The 21192-nt window shown below is 37.2% G+C and overlaps 1 protein-coding gene across 1 annotated transcript in view; it reads right to left on the bottom strand.

The window, feature by feature from the left end:
* Positions 1-265: 265 nt before the first annotated feature.
* The window catches only part of LOC120779698, a 64479-nt gene continuing 43552 nt past the window's right edge, over positions 266-21192 (bottom strand). The window contains exon 3 of the mRNA XM_040112064.1: positions 266-1096. Within this exon, the coding sequence (XP_039967998.1) occupies positions 486-1096 (611 nt within the window). The 3' untranslated portion in view covers positions 266-485. The remainder of the gene's footprint in view (positions 1097-21192) is intronic.

The following is a 21192-nucleotide window of genomic DNA, read 5'->3' as shown; positions in this document are numbered from 1 at the left end:
ACTACGTATGTACAATATATGCATAGGTTTTATTGTAATTTTCAGGTAACTTCAACAATAGATATATGTTTTATTTGTATTATTTATTCTTCACTGCTATTGCTGCCAGTGCACAACCACACACGACCGAACTGAATTTCTTCAGAGTTTGGGCACAATTTCGACGAAAAGGGAAACAAGAGCTGGCGAGACGCGTGCTAAGTCTTCGGGCGTAAAATCGACTGGGTGCCGCCCCGATCTGGCCAATCCTTTTTACTCAGTTGGGTTGTGAGAACGATGTATGTTGTGGTATGGTGGTGTTCGGTGCGTGGGGTTGCGTGGTGTGATGCTGTATGTTGTGTATGATGAATGTCGTGTTGCGGGATGAATGTTGCGTTGTGGGATGAGTGTTGCGAGGATGAAAGTTGCGTTGTGGGATGAGTGTTGCGAGGATGAAATATCGCACGATCGGATGTCGCATAAACATCCCGGCCCCCCTAGGCGGATTAATCGCCTAGAAGTCTTTGCAACCGTTGCAGGGTGCTCACTACGGCGTTCAGTCCCGTTGGTTTGCGTTGTGAATTACGATGACCGTAGGTTGGTGCAGGTGGTCGTGAGTGCGCTCCCCTGGTGCGTCTGGAATGGTGCCCTCTTCGGCGCAGGACAGGATCCTCGTGTTGTCTGTGTCTGTTATTGGTGTGGATTGCTGGCGGATTGACTCGACGAGGGAATCGATGAAACAGGGTATGATGAGGGCGTTGACAGTATTGGCATGACCCGTCGGTTGGACATTCGAATGTGGTGTGGGAGTCTCCCAAGCAATTCATGCAATGGCCGTGTGCGCGAGCGATCTGTTGGCGCTGAGCTGGCTTCATGCTTTTGAAGATAGTGCACCTCTTCAGCACGTGGGGCCGATGGCATAAGCTGCATCGTGGAGGCAAGGTCTCTTCGAATGGATCTTCTAACGTATCCCTGGGTGTTGCAACAGATGATTGCCTTGGCGGACTCAAGACTCTTCGTGTCCTTGGTGCGGCGATGGGTGGCGCTGATGCTCTAGGTGCAGCAATGGCGGATCTCACAGTTTTGGGAGTAAGTTGGCTGTCTTCTATGTCCATTTCTATTGGAATAGGAATATGTATATTAAATATGGTTTGGCTAGTAGTATGAAACATGCTACTCATTATATATGTGTGTATATATAGATATATATATTTATGTATTATATATTATATATATGGATTTTATTGCTTAGTATTAACCGCGTTCATTATGCGTTTGGTTTGTACGTACGGATTGTAAAACGGTGTATTTTTAATTAGTTATTGTTTGATTCTATGTATGCGTTTGTGTTCGCTTGTTTTCGGTAATCGGTTCTTCGGTATTTGGAAGAAAACACAATTTCACTAATGGTCGAGTTAGTAGACCAGTTTGTGTTCGCACATCTACTACTCTTATATGACCATCACGTCCCCGATGTACCTTTTCAATGCGACCTAGTCGCCATTCGGTTGGGGAAGGCATTCGTCCTGTATGATGACGCATTCGCCTGTACTGGGTTCCTTCTGGATCGTTTTCCATCGATATCTCTTATGGAGATCTTTAAGATAGTCCTCCTTCCATCTGTGGCTGAATTCATGATGGAGAATCTTGATTCTTTCCCATCGATTTATTAAAGTGAGGGAGTCTCCTTCTGTCTCAGGTATGGCGAGAAGAGGAGCTCCTCTGAGGAAGTGTCCAGGTGTAAGAGCTGTGAAATCGGAGGGATCTTGCGAGAGTGGTGATATAGGTCTTGAATTTAATACGGCTTCGATACGAGTGAGTAATGTAGTAAACTCCTCATAATTAAATTTATGATTACCAGCCGTTTTCTTTAAATGGGACTTAAAGCTTTTGACTGCTGATTCCCAAAGTCCACCCATGTGTGGAGAACATGGAGGTATAAACTGCCAATCGATCCCTTGAGGTGCATATTTTTTAACTATTTCAGGGGAAACTTCTTTCATAAAGTTTATGAACTCCTTTTCGGTGGCTCTTTGAGCTCCGATAAAATTTTCCCATTGTCGCTCATAATCTTTGAGGGAAATCCGCGTCGTCCGACAAAGCGTGCGAATGCTGCGAGGAAAGCCGCAGTTGTCAGATCTGAACAAAGCTCGAGGTGTACTGCCTTTGTCGTAAAACATACAAAAACAGCCACATACCCTTTTCTAAATGTAGATGATCTTAACATTGAGGCCTTTATCTGGAAAGGTCCAGCAAAATCAACCCCAGTAATAGTAAAAGGTAGAGCATAATTGCAGCGTTCAGGTGGTAAAGCTGCCATGATCTGCGTGCGCATTTTATGTTTGTACAAGGTACATTGTTTACACATAAAAATCGTCTTTTTAAGTTGTGGCTTTAGTCGCGGTATATAAAATTCTTGTCGGACCATTTGCTGCATCAAGCGATGCTCACCATGTAGTGTAAGCTGGTGAAGGTATATTAAGAATAAATGAGTAAACCGGGATTTCTCAGGAATAATGATGGGATGTCGTTCGTTATAACTAAGGCTGGAGTTCGCCAATCTTCCATTTGCCCTTATTAATCCCTTAGAATCCAAGAATGGATTTAAGACGAGAAGTGAGCTTCCCTTTTCGAGAGGTCGCTTTTCGAGCAACTTTGATTTCTCTTTGCTGAAATAGCGAGTTTGTGTATATAATATTAGACTGACCTTGGCATGTTGCAAGTCGGAATGCGTTAGTTGTACGCAAGGATTATTTGGTGCTCCTTTCATTTTTAGTTTAAGTCTTTGAATGAATTTGTGCATGTAAGCGACTACTCTTAGTGCTCTAGCAAATGACGAAAATCGGTGGAGAATATCATCCTCTTCTGGAGTGATATGAAAATTTTCAATTTTCCGACTTTCCGGCGGTATTATATTACGAGCGGGAGACTTTGGCCAGAATTCTTGTGATTCTGTTAGCCATGTTGGACCATTCCACCAGAGTGTAGTGCTGGTGAGGTGCAGTGGCTTGCAACCTCTTGTCCCAAGATCCGCTGGGTTATCTGCACTTGCAACATGTTGCCATTTTGCTGGGCCAACTAAGTCTAGAATTTGGGATATTCGGTTAGATACATAGGTCTTCCAGCAATAGGGTGGTTTTTCTAACCATGCTAAAACTATTTCTGAGTCGGACCAAAGATATGTTTTATGATCGGTTAATTTCAGATGGGTTTGAACTATTGAAATTAATTTTGCTAACAGAAGAGCACCATTCAGTTCAAGCCGTGGCAGACTAAGTGTCTTCAAAGGTGCAACTTTGGCTTTGGCTACCAGGAGGTGTGAAGATATTTTATTATCGTACTGAGTGCGTACGTACACTGTTGCGCAATATGCCTTTTCAGATGCATCACAGAAACCGTGTAATTCTGCGTTAATGTTAGGAGTGAAATTTACCCATCGAGGGATTCGAATTTCAGATATAGTATGTAAATTGTTAGCAAATTGAACCCATTTCGCTAAACGTAAAGGTTTTACCTGTTCATCCCATTCAGTGCCATCTTGCCACAATTCTTGAATGAGGATTTTTGCTTGAATCATTATTGGCGAAAGCCATCCTGCGGGGTCGAAAAGTTTTGCCACCGAGGAAAGTATTTGGCGTTTTGTAATGGCGGACATTGCAGATATTGACTCAATTGTATATGAGAATTGATCTGTTATCGCATTCCATTGAATTCCTAGAGTTTTAGTTGTACTAGCCTTTTCAAATTTAAGGAAGTCTGTATCTAATAAGTCTTCTTTTTTAATGTCTTTTATTATATCCGGGTGATTTGAAGTAATTTTCTTTAGAGGGAAACCTGCTGAATTTAATGCTTTGATCACTTGCGATAGTGATTCGCATGCTAATGCGATACTGTGGCTGCCTGATAGAATGTCGTCCACGTATGTTTGTGTTTGCAACACAGAAGATGCTAAAGGCAAATTTGTTGCATTTGTTTTTGCCACTTCATGCAGAGTCCTGATCGCCAAATAGGGTGCGCAATTGATGCCAAAGGTGACAGTTTTAAGTTTATAGTCGCTGATTGGACTATTACTTGATTTGCGGAAGACTATACGCTGGAAATCTTGGTCATCTTCATGTACTAGAATTTGTCTGTACATTTTTTCTACATCCCCATTGAAAACGTATTTAAACATGCGCCAATTTAGAATTAGCAACATGAGATCAGGTTGTAATGTTGGCCCTGTGTATAGTACATCATTGAGTGATTTGCCTGAGCTCGTACACTTTGAGGCATTGAAAACCACTCGTACCTTTGTTGTAATTTTATCAGGTCTTATTACCCCATGATGTGGCAGATAAAAAGATAAATATCTACCTTTAGATACTTTTTCATATGGTACAGCTTCTTCCATATGATTGAGGTCAAGATATTCGTCCATCACATTATCATATGCTGATTTAAGCTCACTTTTTTTCATCAGGCTTTTTTCCAGGCTTAGAAATTGCTGGACTGCTGATATTCTAGAGTGGCCTAGAGCTATGGTTTCAGGAAAAGTTGGTTTGAATGGTAGTCGCACAACATAACGACCATGTTCGTTTCTTGTTGTTGTGGACTTGTAATAGGCTTCGCATGCCTGATCTTCTTCTGAAAGTTGAGTAGTCTGAGGTAATTCTTCTACTTCCCAGAATTTTTTGAGTTCATTATTCAAATATTCGTTTGAAATATTTTCAACTTCAGTTGTAAAAGAATTAATTTTTTCTGTGACTTGGCCACTTAATATCCACCCAAAGATTGTATTTTGGGCTAACAATTTATTGGATATTTTTTCTATACCTTCAAGAATTATTTGAGGTATTAAGTCACTACCTAATAACACATCGATTTGTGATGGGGTATGGCAGTTGGGGTCTGCTAATTTGAGATATGAGCATTTTTCCCATTGCTTTTTATTTACTTCACAGCTTGGAAGCAAATTTGTAAGTTGCGGTAGAACGATGGCTTGCGCATCTATTCTAATATCCGCATTTGGAGACACTATGGTAATTGGGCATATTTTGTTCGAATTTTGGATAATTCTTCCGCCCATTCCTGAAATTTGGAAATTTGAATTTTTGACAGGCAATTTTAGCCGATTTTGAGCTTTAGATGATATAAAGGATCTTTGAGAACCTTGATCTATTAATGCTCTTAATTTGAATAATTCTCCTCTATGTTCAATAGCGATGACCGCAGTGGGTAAAAGAATTTTGCTTTCATTCTCTGAATGAAGAGCTTGAATTTTTGCTGCTTTAGAGCAACATGGTTGTTCTTCCCTTTTTTCGGGGTTTAAGATTTCGGGATTATCACTTTTGGTTGTAGTGACTAACCCGGTGGTTTTATGAAATTGATTTTTCTTCATATTTTGAAAATTTGTAATATGAAGCAATGAGTGATGTCTTCGTTGACAGTACACACAACTAAATTTGCTTTCACAGTCTTTTGTCGTATGAGCATTCGACAGACAGTTGATGCAAAGTTTATGCTGTCTGACAAGATTGTTTCTGTCAGAAACGGATAATTTTTTAAATTTCTCGCAAGATCTTATATTGTGACCTCCTTTACATATTTCACATAATGGTTGCCATTTGTTGGTTTGGTTTGTCACAAATGTTTGGCTTCTATTAGCGTGCCTATTATATTGTGTATTATTGCTGGCTTGGGGTTTAAAAAAGTTTTTATTCGACTCATTTTGATTATTTTTTTGTTTGACTGTTTTTTTGTCAACTCGTTCAGCTATTTCGTACTGAGTTGTTAAGAAGTCTTTCATTTGATGCCATTTTGGCGATTTCTTTCTTGCCACTAGTGATTGCTCCCATCGTAGCAAAGCAGCATCAGGCAGTGTTGCTGCACAAATGTTTACTAGGATAGGGTCCCACGATTCTGTGGAAATCTTTTGTGTTTCTAACACAGATAAACAATTAGTCACTGTCGAGTATAGTTTTTGAAACTCTTGGCTGGTTTCTTGTTGAATTTTTGGTAAATTCATTAAGATTGTTATTTGGTTGTCTACCAATACTCTTTCATTTTCGTATCTTTCGACCAGTGCTTCCCAAGCCAGATTAAAGTTTTCGTCATTTAAAGCGAAACGCTTGACGATACTGCCAGCTTCCCCTTTTGTTTTGTACCTGAGATGGTACAACTTTTGAGCTCGTGAAAGTTTGGGATGGTTAATGTATACGGCAGTAAACATGTCCCGGAAGGACGGCCACTGCTCATAACCTCCGTGAAAAACTTCAGTATCACAAGCTGGCACTTTCAAGAATATACCTGTATCTATTTCTTCTTTTTGAGTCGTACCTACTCCCGGAGGAGGAGTAGTAGCTCTGCATGGCCTTAATAAATTTATTTGGTCCAATATCATTGCCTTCGTAATTTCATATTGTTCGAGGCAGTTTTCATATTTAGCTGACGCCGAAGCTTTTATGTTTTCTGGGAGTTCAGCATCGTCAGTATCTAGCACTGTATCGTATGCTGCCAGAAGGCGTGCCCATATGCTATCTATGCTTTGAATTTTTAAATTTAGAACCGATTCTGTGTTATCATTAATTGGGGAAGCAGTGAATCTTGTGCAGTATCTAACAAAACTGTCACTTTCAGTTATGAACCTTGACACTAAATTATCTTTGGTTCTTTTTTGTTTGGCACCCTGCTTTGAGCGTGTAGCTTCTGCAGGTGTGCTTTGTGACTTGTCATCATCAGCCATTTTCGGAATTTCTAATAATTGAGGTGTTCTTGGTTTAACCTCTTTCGATTTATCAGATTGCATTTATAGAATTAAAGTGTAAGCTTTGAGCTTAAAATTGTTTTGCTTTAAAATACAATTAAAAAATTGATAATAGGAGCAAATGTGTAATTAAAAATGAGAAGAATAATAGAATTGAATCTTTTATTATTAATTAATTGAATTATATAAATTTTCGAACACGTATTCACCGCATAAATAGTAAAATCAAAAAATATTTGTATATAATTATTTTATTTTATTTTTTTTTTTGTTACCGTGTATTGGTTAAAAGTATCTGCGATATACTCGCGATTAATTTGTATATTATTCCTTAGTACGTCTATCTTTGGAGATAAGAACGCAAAAGGAAAGAAATTAATAATGACGCAAAAATAAACGTATGTATGTATATATTTATATGCATATAGTTATGCTTAATGTTTGTTTGTGCTTTCGTTTTCCTTGTAGTTTCGTACCCTTGTCACATACATATGTACATTCATATGTATTTATATAATACGAATGTGCAATATAGGGAAATGGAATAATAATACTGAATAAGTATAAAAATTTTTATATGTTTGTGAATATGTTAATATTCAAGTAAGCAAGTATGTATGCAAATGTTTCGTTAATCTGCATACGTTAGTCCAAAGGAGCGTGAAAAAGAAATTTCGACAATTATACGATGTATGCACGTATGTATGTATATACTATAAGCAGGTATATATGTAAGAATGCGCATACGTAAATATGTGTGTTTTTTCCTTTTTTTTTATTTTTTATTTTCCAATGTTTGAATATGGATATCCTCCATGTACATATAATTTGACGATTTTTCTATGTTCCGTTTTTACGCCTTTCCCCTTTTTTTTTTTTGTTTAAGTTCGTTGACCTTCGTAATAAATATATTCTATATATTATTACTTGTATGTACGTACGTATGTATTTGTAGCCTTTATATTGGTATGTTGGTATATATTAAGGCCGAGAGAAAACGTAAGAGAGATAACCGAGAAATATGTAGTTAGATCGCGATATACATATGTATACATATGTACATACACAAATATCCACTGTTATGTTGTTGTTATATTTTTTTTTTTTCTTCTGCCTTTGCTTATTTTTAAAGCGATCCTGCTTGTTGCTTTGTTAGCACAAGGGGTATCACCAGAACTTGCAAGTAAGAATACTTGACTTTGAAAAAATTTTAGTTTTTTTTTTTTGTAGTGTGTTTGGAGACACGAAGTAAGCTTGAAGGCAGGTAGTTATGTAACAACAGTTTTTCAAAAAATTTTTACAGTTGATTTATGTATGTACCATATGTCCATGAATATATGTATTTTAATTACGGCATATAAAATTTGGCGCGGAAAGTTCGATTGCCCATAAATTTTTGTATGTATGTATATGCCCATATGTATGTATGTATCTCTTACACGATCGAGTACCTTTACTTATTTTTGTACATATGTATGTATTTGCATGTTCTTTTTTGCTCGCCTTTGCTTATTTATTATAGGCGATCCTGCTTGTTGCTTTTTTAGCCCAAGGGGTATCACCAGAACATGCAAGTAATAATACTTGACTTTGAAAGCAAAATTTTTTTTTTTTTTGATTTTGGAAAATTACAGTGTGTTTGCAAACACAAAATAAGCGATAGGCAGGTACCGCAATTTTTTCATTTATTTCGGTACCTATACATACATATGTATATACCGAACTGTCTAACCGATTTTTCGTATAGAACAGTTGGGTTATTTCTAAATAGCTGTATGCCGTCTTACAGCTTCAACTGTATATCAAGCATACATATGCGCATACATAATTTTATAAAAAATCAAATTGGAATGGACTCACTTTTTCTTCCGTCAAGGGTTTTTGGGCAATACTTTGTGTTCTCCTTAGTCGTTTTCCTCTTTTTGGTTTTTATTTCTTCTCTGATGTATTTTGTGTTGAGTTTGTATTCTCCTCTCTTCCCACGTTATGTTGAAATCACTAAAAGTGCACGTTAACCGACTCGCAAAAAGCATCAAGAAACACTAAATTTTACGGAAGAAGTGGCAGGAAAGGAAGCTGCGTCAGGCTTTTGCAACATAGTGAAAATGGGCGTGGCGCCGCCATATGGACCAAGAACCATATCTCAGAACTATAGACCGATTTTAATGAAATTCGGTGTATAATGTTTTCATAACACCCTGATGACATGTACCCGAAATATGGGTGAAATCCGGTTCCACCAACCACGCCTTCAATATGTCAAATATTTTGAATTCCATCTGGGTAGCTTCTCTGTATAATACGGTATATAAACATTAGGAACCAATGATGATAGCGGAATAAAACTTTACAAAAATACGGTATTTGAAAAATATTTAAATGACGAATAATGAAATCTCGATTATCACTTTACCATGCGAGAGTATAAAATGTTCGGTGACACCCGAACTTAGCCCTTCCTTACTTGTTGTACATATGTATGTATTTGCATGTTCTTTTTTGCTCGCCTTTGCTTATTTATTATAGGCGATCCTGCTTGTTGCTTTTTTAGCCCAAGGGGTATCACCAGAACATGCAAGTAATAATACTTGACGTTGAAAGCAAAATTTTTGTTTTTTTTTTATTTTGGAAAATTACAGTGTGTTTGCAAACACAAAATAAGCAATAGGCAGGTACCGCAATTTTTTCAATTATTTCGGTACCTATACATACATATGTATATACCGAACTGTCTAACCGATTTTTCGTATAGAACAGTTGGGTTATTTCTAAATAGCTGTATGCCGTCTTACAGCTTCAACTGTATATCAAGCATACATATGCGCATACATAATTCTTCCGTCAAGGGTTTTTGGGCAATACTTGTGTTCTCCTTAGTCGTTTTCCTCTTTTTGGTTTTTATTTCTTCTCTGATGTATTTTGTGTTGAGTTTGTATTCTCCTCTCTTCCCACGTTGCTTGAAATCCTTGTCTGCTTCGCCAAATGTTTTTGGGTTTTTGCACGTACATATGTATGTATGTACGAAATTTTCGTTGTTTTTTTTTTCACTGCACTGCACTCTAGTTATATATGTGCTATGTATTTTATATGTATGTATATGTACATGTGTACTTCGTTTTCTTTTCACAGAACTTTTTAGTATTTTTATTCTTACATTTGTAGCCAATATGTCACAATTTCGCACTTTAGTTTTTACTTTCTTTAGTTAGTTATTTGTATTACTTATATCGCGCCCGTTTATGTATTTTGTATAATTGAGGTTATTGACCTTTGTTTTATGTTATAACGCGCCCGTTTATGTATTTAAAAATATGTATGCCCGCAAATTTTTTTTTTTTGCACTTTTACTTTTTCTTTTTATCTTTTAATCTTTAATTTTCTATTTTTTGTTTGTGGTGTTTAACTTAGGTGCCTTTCGGAAAGGCTCGAAGGACCATTTGTTCTTTGCACTTAGTTGTACAGGGTATACTTACGTGTGCCTTGGATTATAGATCCCCTTTTGTTTGCGCTTAATTGCAAAAATTTATAATTTAAAGATAAAAATGTAACAATTCAATTCACGTATATTTTTCGTTTCGGGGGAAACTTCACCAGGTTGACACTTTCGTATTCACAATGTTTTATTTTCGTATTAACTACGTATTGTAATTTTCAGGTAACTTCAACAATAGATATATGTTTTATTTGTATTATTTATTCTTCACTGCTATTGCTGCCAGTGCACAACCACACACGACCGAACTGAATTTCTTCAGAGTTTGGGCACAATTTCGACGAAAAGGAAACAAGAGCTGGCGAGACGCGTGCTAAGTCTTCGGGCGTAAAAATCGACTGGGTGCCGCCCCGATCTGGCCAATCCTTTTTTACTCAGTTGGGTTGTGAGAACGATGTATGTTGTGGTATGGTGGTGTTCGGTGCGTGGGGTTGCGTGGTGTGATGCTGTATGTTGTGTATGATGAATGTCGTGTTGCGGGATGAATGTTGCGTTGTGGGATGAGTGTTGCGAGGATGAAAGTTGCGTTGTGGGATGAGTGTTACGAGGATGAAATATCGCACGATCGGATGTCGCATAAACAGCTCTAAATGACATTTTCGAATAACGAAACAAAACAAAAGAAAGAAGTATTTGAATTGGAATTGAACGTAAATATTCAAATTTATTATACGTTTGTATATAAATTTACTAAATTTAGTTTTTGCAGGCAAAAGAAATGAACCCTAACGTGTTTTTTTATTCGCGTTCATCTGATTCAGATGAAGAACATCACCAAATGGCCATAAGGTCCAGGATTCGTGACAAAAGTAATCCTATGGCTTTACCTGAAGCAGCGTAAGCACATTTTTAATTACACCGATTAACTTGGTATAGATCTTATTATTTTAAATCATTTACAGATTCAGGAAGCGGTTAAGACTGACCAAAGACGCATTTAAATTCATCCTATCGGAAAGAGAATTTAACGGGCATTTATCAACCGCAGTACCACCAATTCTTCAATTAGCGGCTACTTTGTCCCTTTTGGCGAGTGGAGGCTATGAACATTCAGTTGGAAACGACTTTTTAATTGGAATGTGTCAAAGCACAGTATGTAAAATTGTAGGGGACGAAGTTAATGAAATGGAAACAAAACTTTGTCCACATTTCATTAAGTTTTCGCCAAACCGTTTATCGAAGTGCACAGAATACTTTGTTGAGAAATATAAAGTTCCAGGAGGTATGTTTGCCGACTAAATAAAGATGCTAAAAATAAATATGCAAATGTTTAGTTATCGGATGTATTGATGGTACGCATTTTGGCCTTCAAAAACCAACTATGAATGAACATACAGTGTAATCCGGTTATAATGGACTCCACGGGACCTTGTCAAATTGTCCATTATAACCGAGTGTCCATCTAATCAGAATATAAAATTTTTAACTCAAAAAGTAAATTCAATGTGTTTTTTTGTTAAAGCAATAAAGTTTATGAATAAAAATATAAAATTAAGAAAATAATATGTTTAATTAAGTCTTTTGAAAAAAGTCAGTGATTTTCTTTTGGGTGAATGCCTTATTGGCAAAATCTTTTTATAGTTTGATTTCGAGTTTGTTGAGCAAATTGATTGCATCTGAACTAATCTCTTTTTGTTGAAAATATAGCTTCAGTTTCCTAGAATAATTCGTAGCGTCTTCTATTTTTATTATAGTTTCGGGCTGTGCTAAATCTTCATCACCGGAGTCTTCTTCAAGCAGCTCATGCAGAAAGTCTTGAATTAAGTCATTGTCTGAGTGTTCTTCTGTGGCTATAATATTCTCGTCAATCCTTGAATATTCATCAAACTTGCTTAAAACCACTACGTTATTAATTTCGATAATTTTGCTTAAAGGTTCATCGTCCTCCGGGGCGAAATCTAATCCATCAGGAATGTCTTTTACCAGACCAGCATGTCGAAAACAGTTTCTTATGGTTTCCTTAGAGGCACTTTCCCATGCAACATTTAACACATTGACAGCATCTCAAAGACTCACAGCTTTTGTCAGGTTTGCTTCTTCAGGAAGGTCCATAATTTTCATCAGAAGCTGCTTTTTATAAGATTGTTTCAAGCTATTAATGACGTCTTGATCCATAGGCTGAAGAACCGATGTAGTATTAGGCGGAAGAAAATGTGGTTTAATGTTGTGAAGATGAACTTGAGGATGAGCAGGGCAATTATCTACTAATAGCAAAATTTTAGTCTTGGCTTTTATAAGTTCACAATCCCATTTCTTTAAATAGTCAGTAAAGGTCTGAGGAGTCATCCAGGATTTGTTGTTTGCACAATAATCTACCAGCAACGTTTTAACGTTTTTAAAGCATCTGGGGTTGTTATATTTTCCTGAAAGCAGGCATTGTTCAGAAACAGCGGATTATATTAAATTGTATTTAAAACTTACCAATAACCAATAATTTCCGTTTTACCGTGCCCGATGCATTAGCACAAATCAAGGCAGTTATTCTTCTTTAGACATTTTTCCACCACTGTATATTTCACCTTTGATCTTATGTGTTTTCTCAGGTAGCATCTTATAGAAAATTCCCGTTTCGTCCACGTTAAAAATGTTGTCCATGGAATAATTGTTACTTATTGTAGGCCAGGTTTGTAATAGCCAGTCATTTGTAACACTTTGGTCCACAGAAGCCGATTCACCACAAATTTTGCCGAAGCAAATATTATGCCTCTTTTTAAATCTGTCTAGCCATCCAGAACTGCATTTAAAATTAGCACCGACAGCTTCTCCGAATTCATTGACTTTCATCATTAGCACTGGACCACTTACTGGAAAATTATTGGCCCTTTTCTGCTGAAACCATTTAAACAGTAATTCATCAACTTGAGGATGTGTCGCAAATCTTATTTTTTTTTCTTGTCGTTCTTGACTTTCCAATCATTTTTAATTTTTTCCCGATTAATCTATATGTTCGAAACAGTCTGTTTTTTTAGGTTTTTGTTCAAACAAATGTCAGCTTGGGAAGTTCCTCCTTCAATTTCGATTATAGCTTTCAGCCCACCGCAGAAGTTGTTTGCCTTCTTTGACTTATTTCCAAGAAAAACGGAACATTTTCTGCTGCAGAGACTGATTGTGTCTCTTGATCGAATTCGGGGAAGTACAAAATTTTGCTTATTGCTAACTGATTGCCAACTTTGTTTTAAAATTTGATTTTGAAAGCTTCGGTTATAATGGACAAAATCCGATTTTATTGTCTATTATAACCGGAGTCCATTATAACCGAGTCTATTTTAACCGAGTTTTTTACATATGTTTGAACTGGGACTTGACAAAGAGGTACATAATAACAGAGTTTCCATCTTAAGCGAGTCCATTATAAATGGATCACACTGTATGTTTTTCAACAGAAAAATCTTAATTCAATGATAGTAAGTCGCATATACACATGGATGTACTCATAAATACACAGCATATGCATTTATGTATATATTTGGATTTGTAGACCACATACTTACGAATATGTATGCATGTACATTACATATAGATATTTGCAGATTTGTGATTACGAACATCGAATTTTAGCTATGGATTCAAAATATGGTGGAGCCGCTCACGATTTCTTTGTATGGAAGCATTCTGCGCAGAGGAAATTTTTGGAGGAAGCATATAATCAAAACAATATGAGAAATGTCTGGATTTTGGGTAATATATGCACTTATACAGCTGCAAAATATATTTACAGACATATCTACGAATTTTCTCAATTAACAGGAGATTCTGGATATCCTTTGGAACCATGGTGTTTGACACCATTTAGAAACCCCGAAGTTGGCTCGTGCCAAGCACGGTTTAATGAAATCCATGCAGTTGTTAAACGAGCCATTGGTATTTGGAAGGGCTGGTAGAAAATTCGCAGTAATGACAACAGAAGTCGGTATAGTCCTGAAAAGATGGCAAAGTTCGGCAATATATGTGCAGCATTGCATAACATCTGCCTACAAAAAAAATCAACATATTGCAGATATTTTGTAAATGAAATCAATGATACAGAAATAGATACCGAAAGTGAGACTCAATTAACTAAAATTGGTCATAAAATTAGAGATCATATTATGTTGTCTTTAGATAATAATTGAATTAAACGTTCCAACAACATTTGAATTCATATTTAATTTTAACAAATATATTTTCAATAAAGTGAACTTGGAATTAACATATCTTATATACATATTGGTATTTATTTATGAATTTTTCTCTTTAAAATATCAAGCTCATGAGTTTTAATCTGCAGCTCCACAGCTTTTATTTTCATATCTGCAGTACGTACCTCTTCTTTTATTTGGAGAGATCTCTCCTTTAGAGCAAGTAGTTTCTCAATATTTTTATTTATTTGCGCTTGCGATACTTCATATGCGCGTAAATTGCATTTTAAAAGAGAAAGCTTTTCACTTTCGACAGTGGGCTTCGCTTTACATGATTTTGTCGCACTGCGACTGGTGGATGGTGTCGGATCTTCTTCTTCCTAGCTTTCTATAATAATTTCTACCAACTCATTTAATCCTTCTTCGGGCTCTACATTTCCAAAAGATTTTACTACGGTCAACCCTTCTACAGCAACATCTATCCCCGTAGCTTGGAGGAGTTGCTCTTCTGCTGCAGTTAATAGCTTTTTTCTCGTACGGACCACCACCAGTCCTTTGTTTCGACGCTTTGTTGAAAGAAATTTTCTTTTTTATGTTGTGCTTCTGATCAGCAAATACCTATTTTTGTATTTTATTATTATTTTAATCATCTATTATTTTATTTATCTTACTTTTCGCCAAGATTTAGCATCTTTCATCGGTGTACCGGCAGCCTTTAGTTTTAAAGTCAATGCCTCCCATAGCTTATTTGCTGCAACTTTGCCTTGCCCACAACTGGGCAAAATATTTTTTGGCAAGTCCTGATGCTGTAGCATAAAGTCACTCATAAAATTTTTTTTACGCATATTTATTTTGTTTACATTGGTGCTTAAATTATTAGTTATAATTATATCACACTAGCCGACCCCGCAGACGTTGTCCTGCGCGAAATTATGTCTTTTGAATTGAAAAGACAAAAATTCATATTGTGTCGATTATCATTTATTTGAGATTTTTCTACATTTGTTTTTCAATGTAACGCAGCTTGATAAACAACAATTTTTTGTTTCTGTTCCGGTGTACAGAAAAGATGGTTTTCCAACTCGTGAGCACGCCACGTATATCTGGCCGTGTGAAAATTATAGCATTTACACACAAAAATTATAGGTGCATCACAATCATATTGCGAAACATAATAACGACAGATCCAGCTTTGAGACGCAAATGATGCGGTGTCATACCAAGCCTCTCCAAAGCACTAAGAAATTCCCCTTTATAATTCGCGGCTTCGTCTCATTGTCAATACGTTCTCTAGTAAAAGGCATTTGCCAGGACTGCCAATCTTGCGGCAAAACATTATTTCATGAGAATTTGTATAGGCGGGATGTATCATTTTTTTTTTTGTTTTTTTTTTTTTTGCAAAACGTGCAATGATGCACACATTAAATTTCTTATGTACACCCTCCAAACAGACCCCAATTGCCCCTGAAAATTTCATTGAAATCGGGCAAGCGGTCTAGGAGGAGTATGCGAACAGGAAGTTTTGCCATTTAATTTTATATATATAGATGTTAAATAAATTAAATAAATGAAAAATAAGTTACATTTTGCCCCTCGGATTATTTTTAGCTGATATATTCAAATTTTTTTATTTAATTTGTGCTATAACGTTTCTCAAATAGCTAACGAATGAAATTTCGATTCTTTCGTACAAATGAGAACTCGTTATCGTATGAGAAAATTTCAAATTTCGAAAGTGCCTATTCGATAGCGAGTACAACGATCCGAAAACAAAAAAAAATCATAAATTTCGCTCGTTAACGTGTGCCGCGATTCGGGCCCAGTTTTCCTACGAAAACATATTTTCATTGTCGGTCTGAACATAGTGTGGGCACACAGACAAGACGTATCACATCTGGCAGCACTGTTTGTCAGTTATTCTATTATTTCATTCTTTTTATATTCTTCTTGGAAATTTACAGTTTCAACTGAATTCTAAGCTTTTAGTTTTAAGAAGCGTCACTTCTTGTACAGACGCCAACAAGTGAAGAAGTCTTTTGAGTTATCTTAATAAATAATCTGTAATTTTATAAAATTGTGGTGTTTAATTTCCCACATAATTGGTGACCCCTACAATTGAACAGCACACCATAATTGGTACAACTACAGTGTAACAACACTACATCACCTTGCCGCCCAGTTGCGCCTACGAGGCCGCGCAACTGCAACTGGCGCAAACCACCAACGCAATACGCCACCTGTACGCCTACGGCCTCGGCAGCGGACAAGATATCCAATGGCCATCCAGCACCGATCTTATGGGCCTCTCGCCAGCCATCATCGAGGCGCCAGCCGCCGGCGATGGTGCCACTAGCGCCAGCGATTTGTATCAGCCGAATTTGGCTGGTTCAGCGCAACAACATGGCCACAACCATCAACAACAACAACAGCAAAATCCGCACGTACAAATGCAACTACAATCGCAGGACCTGTCGCTGAAGCAGCGCACAGAAGTACAGTACCGCTTATCTACCAACAGCAATCATCATCATTATCTTGCTAGCAACAGTTCCTCCATATCCTGATCTACGAACTACCCAACTTCTGACCTCATCATCAACCAATATCACAACCTCCGACCACATATCAATTGTCGCAGGCACTACAAGCCGTCATCATGCAACACGCACAACCACAAATGACGCTACAAACACTGCAGCACATGTCAACGGTACATATGATCGACATCATTTAGAGTCCACAATGTATCGTTTCATCTGCAGTGAATTCGGCTCAACGCACTTTGCATCAGTCGCCGCCTCCACGCAACATGCCACACTATCAAGTGCACAACGCCACAATCAGCCCCCGCGCAGGTTGCCAACCGGCCACCACGTTACGCTTCAACACCCTACATTTCGCACTACCAACAATGGTAACCCATCGCCAACTATTCATTTACGACCTCACATCGAGTACGAATTTCCTCGTCGACAATGGCACGGATTTCGGCAACTCCGCTTTCTCGTAAACTCAAAATAGTAACTTCTTTTCGACTGCAAGCTGTAAACGGTAGCAAAGTCGGAACCTACGGAGATAAGGCGCTTAACTCAGTCTCGCACGTTTAGGCTCCTATGCAACCGTCGTAGCCCTAACCGAGAACTGCACAAATATCCAATCGGTCACTTGTAGACCCTAACCCAGTCTCGCACGTGTAGGCTCCTATGCAACCGTCATAGCCCTAACCGAGAACTGCACAACAACTACTTAACCATACAAATTGGCCAGTGACAACAGTACGCCGCACAGCCGTACTCTCACCGAGCAAATAAATTCGCAACAACTACTTAACCATACCAATTGGCCAGTGACAACAGTACGCCGCAGAGCCGTACTTTCACCAAGCAAATGAATTCGCTACATACATCAACCAGCCTAACTGCACCAAGCACCCGGACTAGGATCTAGTAAAGGAACGCAACCTTAAAGAAGTCCAGCAGGACTTTATTTGAGGGGGAGTACTGTGGGCACACAGACAAGACGTATCACATCTGGCAGCACTGTTTGTCAGTTATTCTATTATTTCATTCTCTTTATATTCTTATTGGAAATTTACAGTTTCAACTGAATTCTAAGCTTTTAGTTTTAAGAAGCGTCACTTCTTGTACAGACGCCAACAAGTGAAGAAGTCTTTTGAGTTATCTTAATAAATAATCTGTAATTCTATAAAATTGTGGTGTTTAATTTCCCACAATAGTATACAATAATATTCGATGAATGTTGTTTTCGGACGTGTGTGGCTGGGTTTTAGCTGTCGATTTTAGAATAACATTCGATGAATGTTGAAGAAAAACATTACCATATGACTATACGACGCGACTTGTAATATACGAAGGAATTGTTCAGATCGGCTTACTGTAGTATATAGCCCCTATACAAACTGAATGATCAGAATCTAGTGCTGGTATGGTCAACTTTTACATTTGACAAGATATATTCAGGAAATTTGGTATAGATTATTTTCTAAGGTAACAATATAAGCGCCGAAGAAATTATTCAGATCGGTTAACTATAGCATTTAGCTGCCACACAAACTGAATGATCGGAATCAAATGCTTGCATGGGAAATTTCTTCATTTGACGTTATATCTTTACGAAATTTGGTATGAGTTATTGTTCAGAGAAATAATGTAATATCGGAAGAAATTGTTCAGATAGGCCCACTATAACATATATGTAGCTGCCATACAAACCGAACGATCGGAATCAAGGGTTTGTATGTATCTTCACGAAATTTGACATGGCTTACTGCTTAAGGTAATCTCCGATATAATCTCCGAAAAATTGTTTATAACGGATTACTATAGCATATAGCTTCCAAAACACATATGTAGTTACTAAAAGAAATGCACCTGTGAAGGGTATGTTACCTTTGGTGCACCCGAAGTTAACGTTTTTTCTTGTTTTAAGATAATGTTTTTGCGGTATTCAAACTCAAGGTTGTTTTGATGTTTGTTTGTTTAGCATTCTTTGTTGTAGGGATAGTGAATTTCAATTGTTCCAACTCAAGGTTGTTTTGACGAATTCTGTTTACTGAAACAAAAGGTTGTTTTAATGTTCACTGGCTTCTCTATTTCTCTATTACTGATTTTTCTGAAACCGTGAGGCCTATAGCTTTTGTTTGGTGTTGCTAAGACAGCTGCCTTAGTTATTATATCATTGAGTTTTCTTATGATTTCGTCAATATCTCTTCCTATATTTTTTTATACTCAAAACTAGAGGACCCATCCACGCTTTACTGTGGATATAATATATAGATAATACTACTACTGCCATACAAGTATACAAGTATATGATTTCTATTAGTCGTCTTGTACGCCTTTTTTCATTCACAAGCTTTTCTATTACTCTACTTGTGTTACTGATTTTTCTGAAACCGTGAGGCTCATAGCATTTCTTTGCTATTGCTAAGACAGCTGCGTTCATTATTAATACATTGAGTTCTTAATTGCTTTCGTCAATATCTCTTCCTATATTAATTTTATACTCAATACTATAGGACCCGTCCACGCTTTACTGTGGGTGCTCCATAGATAATACTACTACTACCATATATACATACAATTTCTATTAGTTAGATTATAACTATTAGTTAATGAGATATAGTATTTTTGTGAAGCCACTTGTGTTAGTTTACAAAAAAATGGATCATAAAATATCGTGGTTAATAAAGCATTGCTTGTTAGGAAAAAACTGTTGAGTTTGGGCTCTTCACCATTCAACGAATGATTACTGAGCCAGTTATAATCCATTGCACTGCGTATTTGGATGCAGTAAACATATACTTTATCGTTCCCGTTTAAAAATTCCTAGCCAGAGAACTCCGATAATAAACGCGTCCGATCGCTGCCAAACTCAAAGTGCTATAGGGAGAACCGCGGCCTCCGACGCGCTATTTATGGCACCCTTCCGTCGCCCCGCCCGGGCGGTACCGCCGCAAACGCTACGTACCGCAATTTTTAATTCTGCAATATCTTCGAAAATATTCGTTTAAATCAGATACTGTACAAGGCAAGATAGATCTATATTAAATAAACAATGTAAATAAGGTATTTAATTGGATAACGATAAATACTGCATTGGTTAAAATCGCTTCGAAAATTAGCCATTATTTGTCGTAAAAATTACAAAAAAAAATGTTATTGTGGAATATCCATAAGAGATAGAACTACCATCGCGGAGTTTTCTGTAGACCTTTTCAATGTGTATCAATATCTTCGGCATACGCCAGCAGCTGTACACTCTTATAAAATATTGGACCTGCTCGATTAAGATCTACAGCTCGAATTATTTTCTCCAGCAGCTGATTGAAGAAGTCGCACGATAGGGATTCGTCTTGCCTGAAACCTCGTTTGGTATCGAACGGCTCGGAGAGGTCCTTCCCGATCCTGACGGAGCTTTTGGTGTTGCTCAACGTCAGTTTACACAGTCGTATTAGTTATGTCGGCTTACCAGGAGATATTATGTCAACGTTATTGTTTCTATTTATAATAGTGTCTTCCTTTCGGGTTAATTAGTCGTGAGCCCAAATAAATGTGTTTTGCACTGTAATCTCCACCTGCTAGAAATCTATGGCCAAGCGATCCAAAAAAGTCTTTACACTCGATGTCTGTAATTAAAGCCGAAGTGGGCAGTCGAGATTAATTTTTTTAAGGATATTGTTGAAGCTTGTAACTGCACTGTAGCATGAGATTCTAATGCATGGTGGTTTAATCGTTTTCTAACCAATACTGCTGTTCCAACATGTGTGTGTGTGTGGGGGGTTTGTAACATAGAGACTAAATCCCGGTATAAAGAAATTGTTTTTATTCGTAAGATGAGTTTCTGGCAATAGCATTACATCTATATTGTTTTCATCCAGAAATCTAATAAGTTTCAATTTATGGCGATTTACTCCGTTAGCATTCCATATACAAAAGTTCAATACGCTCATTTTTTACTTAAAAAAGTTTTCAACATTTCGTTTAGAGCTTTGATTATCTCTTGAATCACATTTTGCATTGCAGACATAAATTGTGTCATACATTGTGTAAGGTTGAAAATCATAGTTTTAAACGTTGGTTTTGGGACAATTGCATTTGTGCAGTGTTGCCTTTCACCACATTTGCATAACTCCCTTGTGTAGCATTGTCTTTAAGATTTATCGGTTTTGAAATATGGACACATAGACACTGCGTAGAGTGAAATATGTGTTCGCGTCCATACTTATTGCATTTTGAGCATTGTAATGGGCCATTTCTATTACGTGGTTCTTCAACGGCAATTCTGCGATGGAGCAGATATTTTAGATTGTAAGTCGGATTTGTTTCATTTTTCTT

This window comes from Bactrocera tryoni, unplaced genomic scaffold (assembly GCF_016617805.1).
Source record: "Bactrocera tryoni isolate S06 unplaced genomic scaffold, CSIRO_BtryS06_freeze2 scaffold_11, whole genome shotgun sequence".
Lineage (NCBI taxonomy): Eukaryota > Metazoa > Arthropoda > Insecta > Diptera > Tephritidae > Bactrocera > Bactrocera tryoni.
This window is presented reverse-complemented; position numbering and strand designations above follow the sequence as displayed.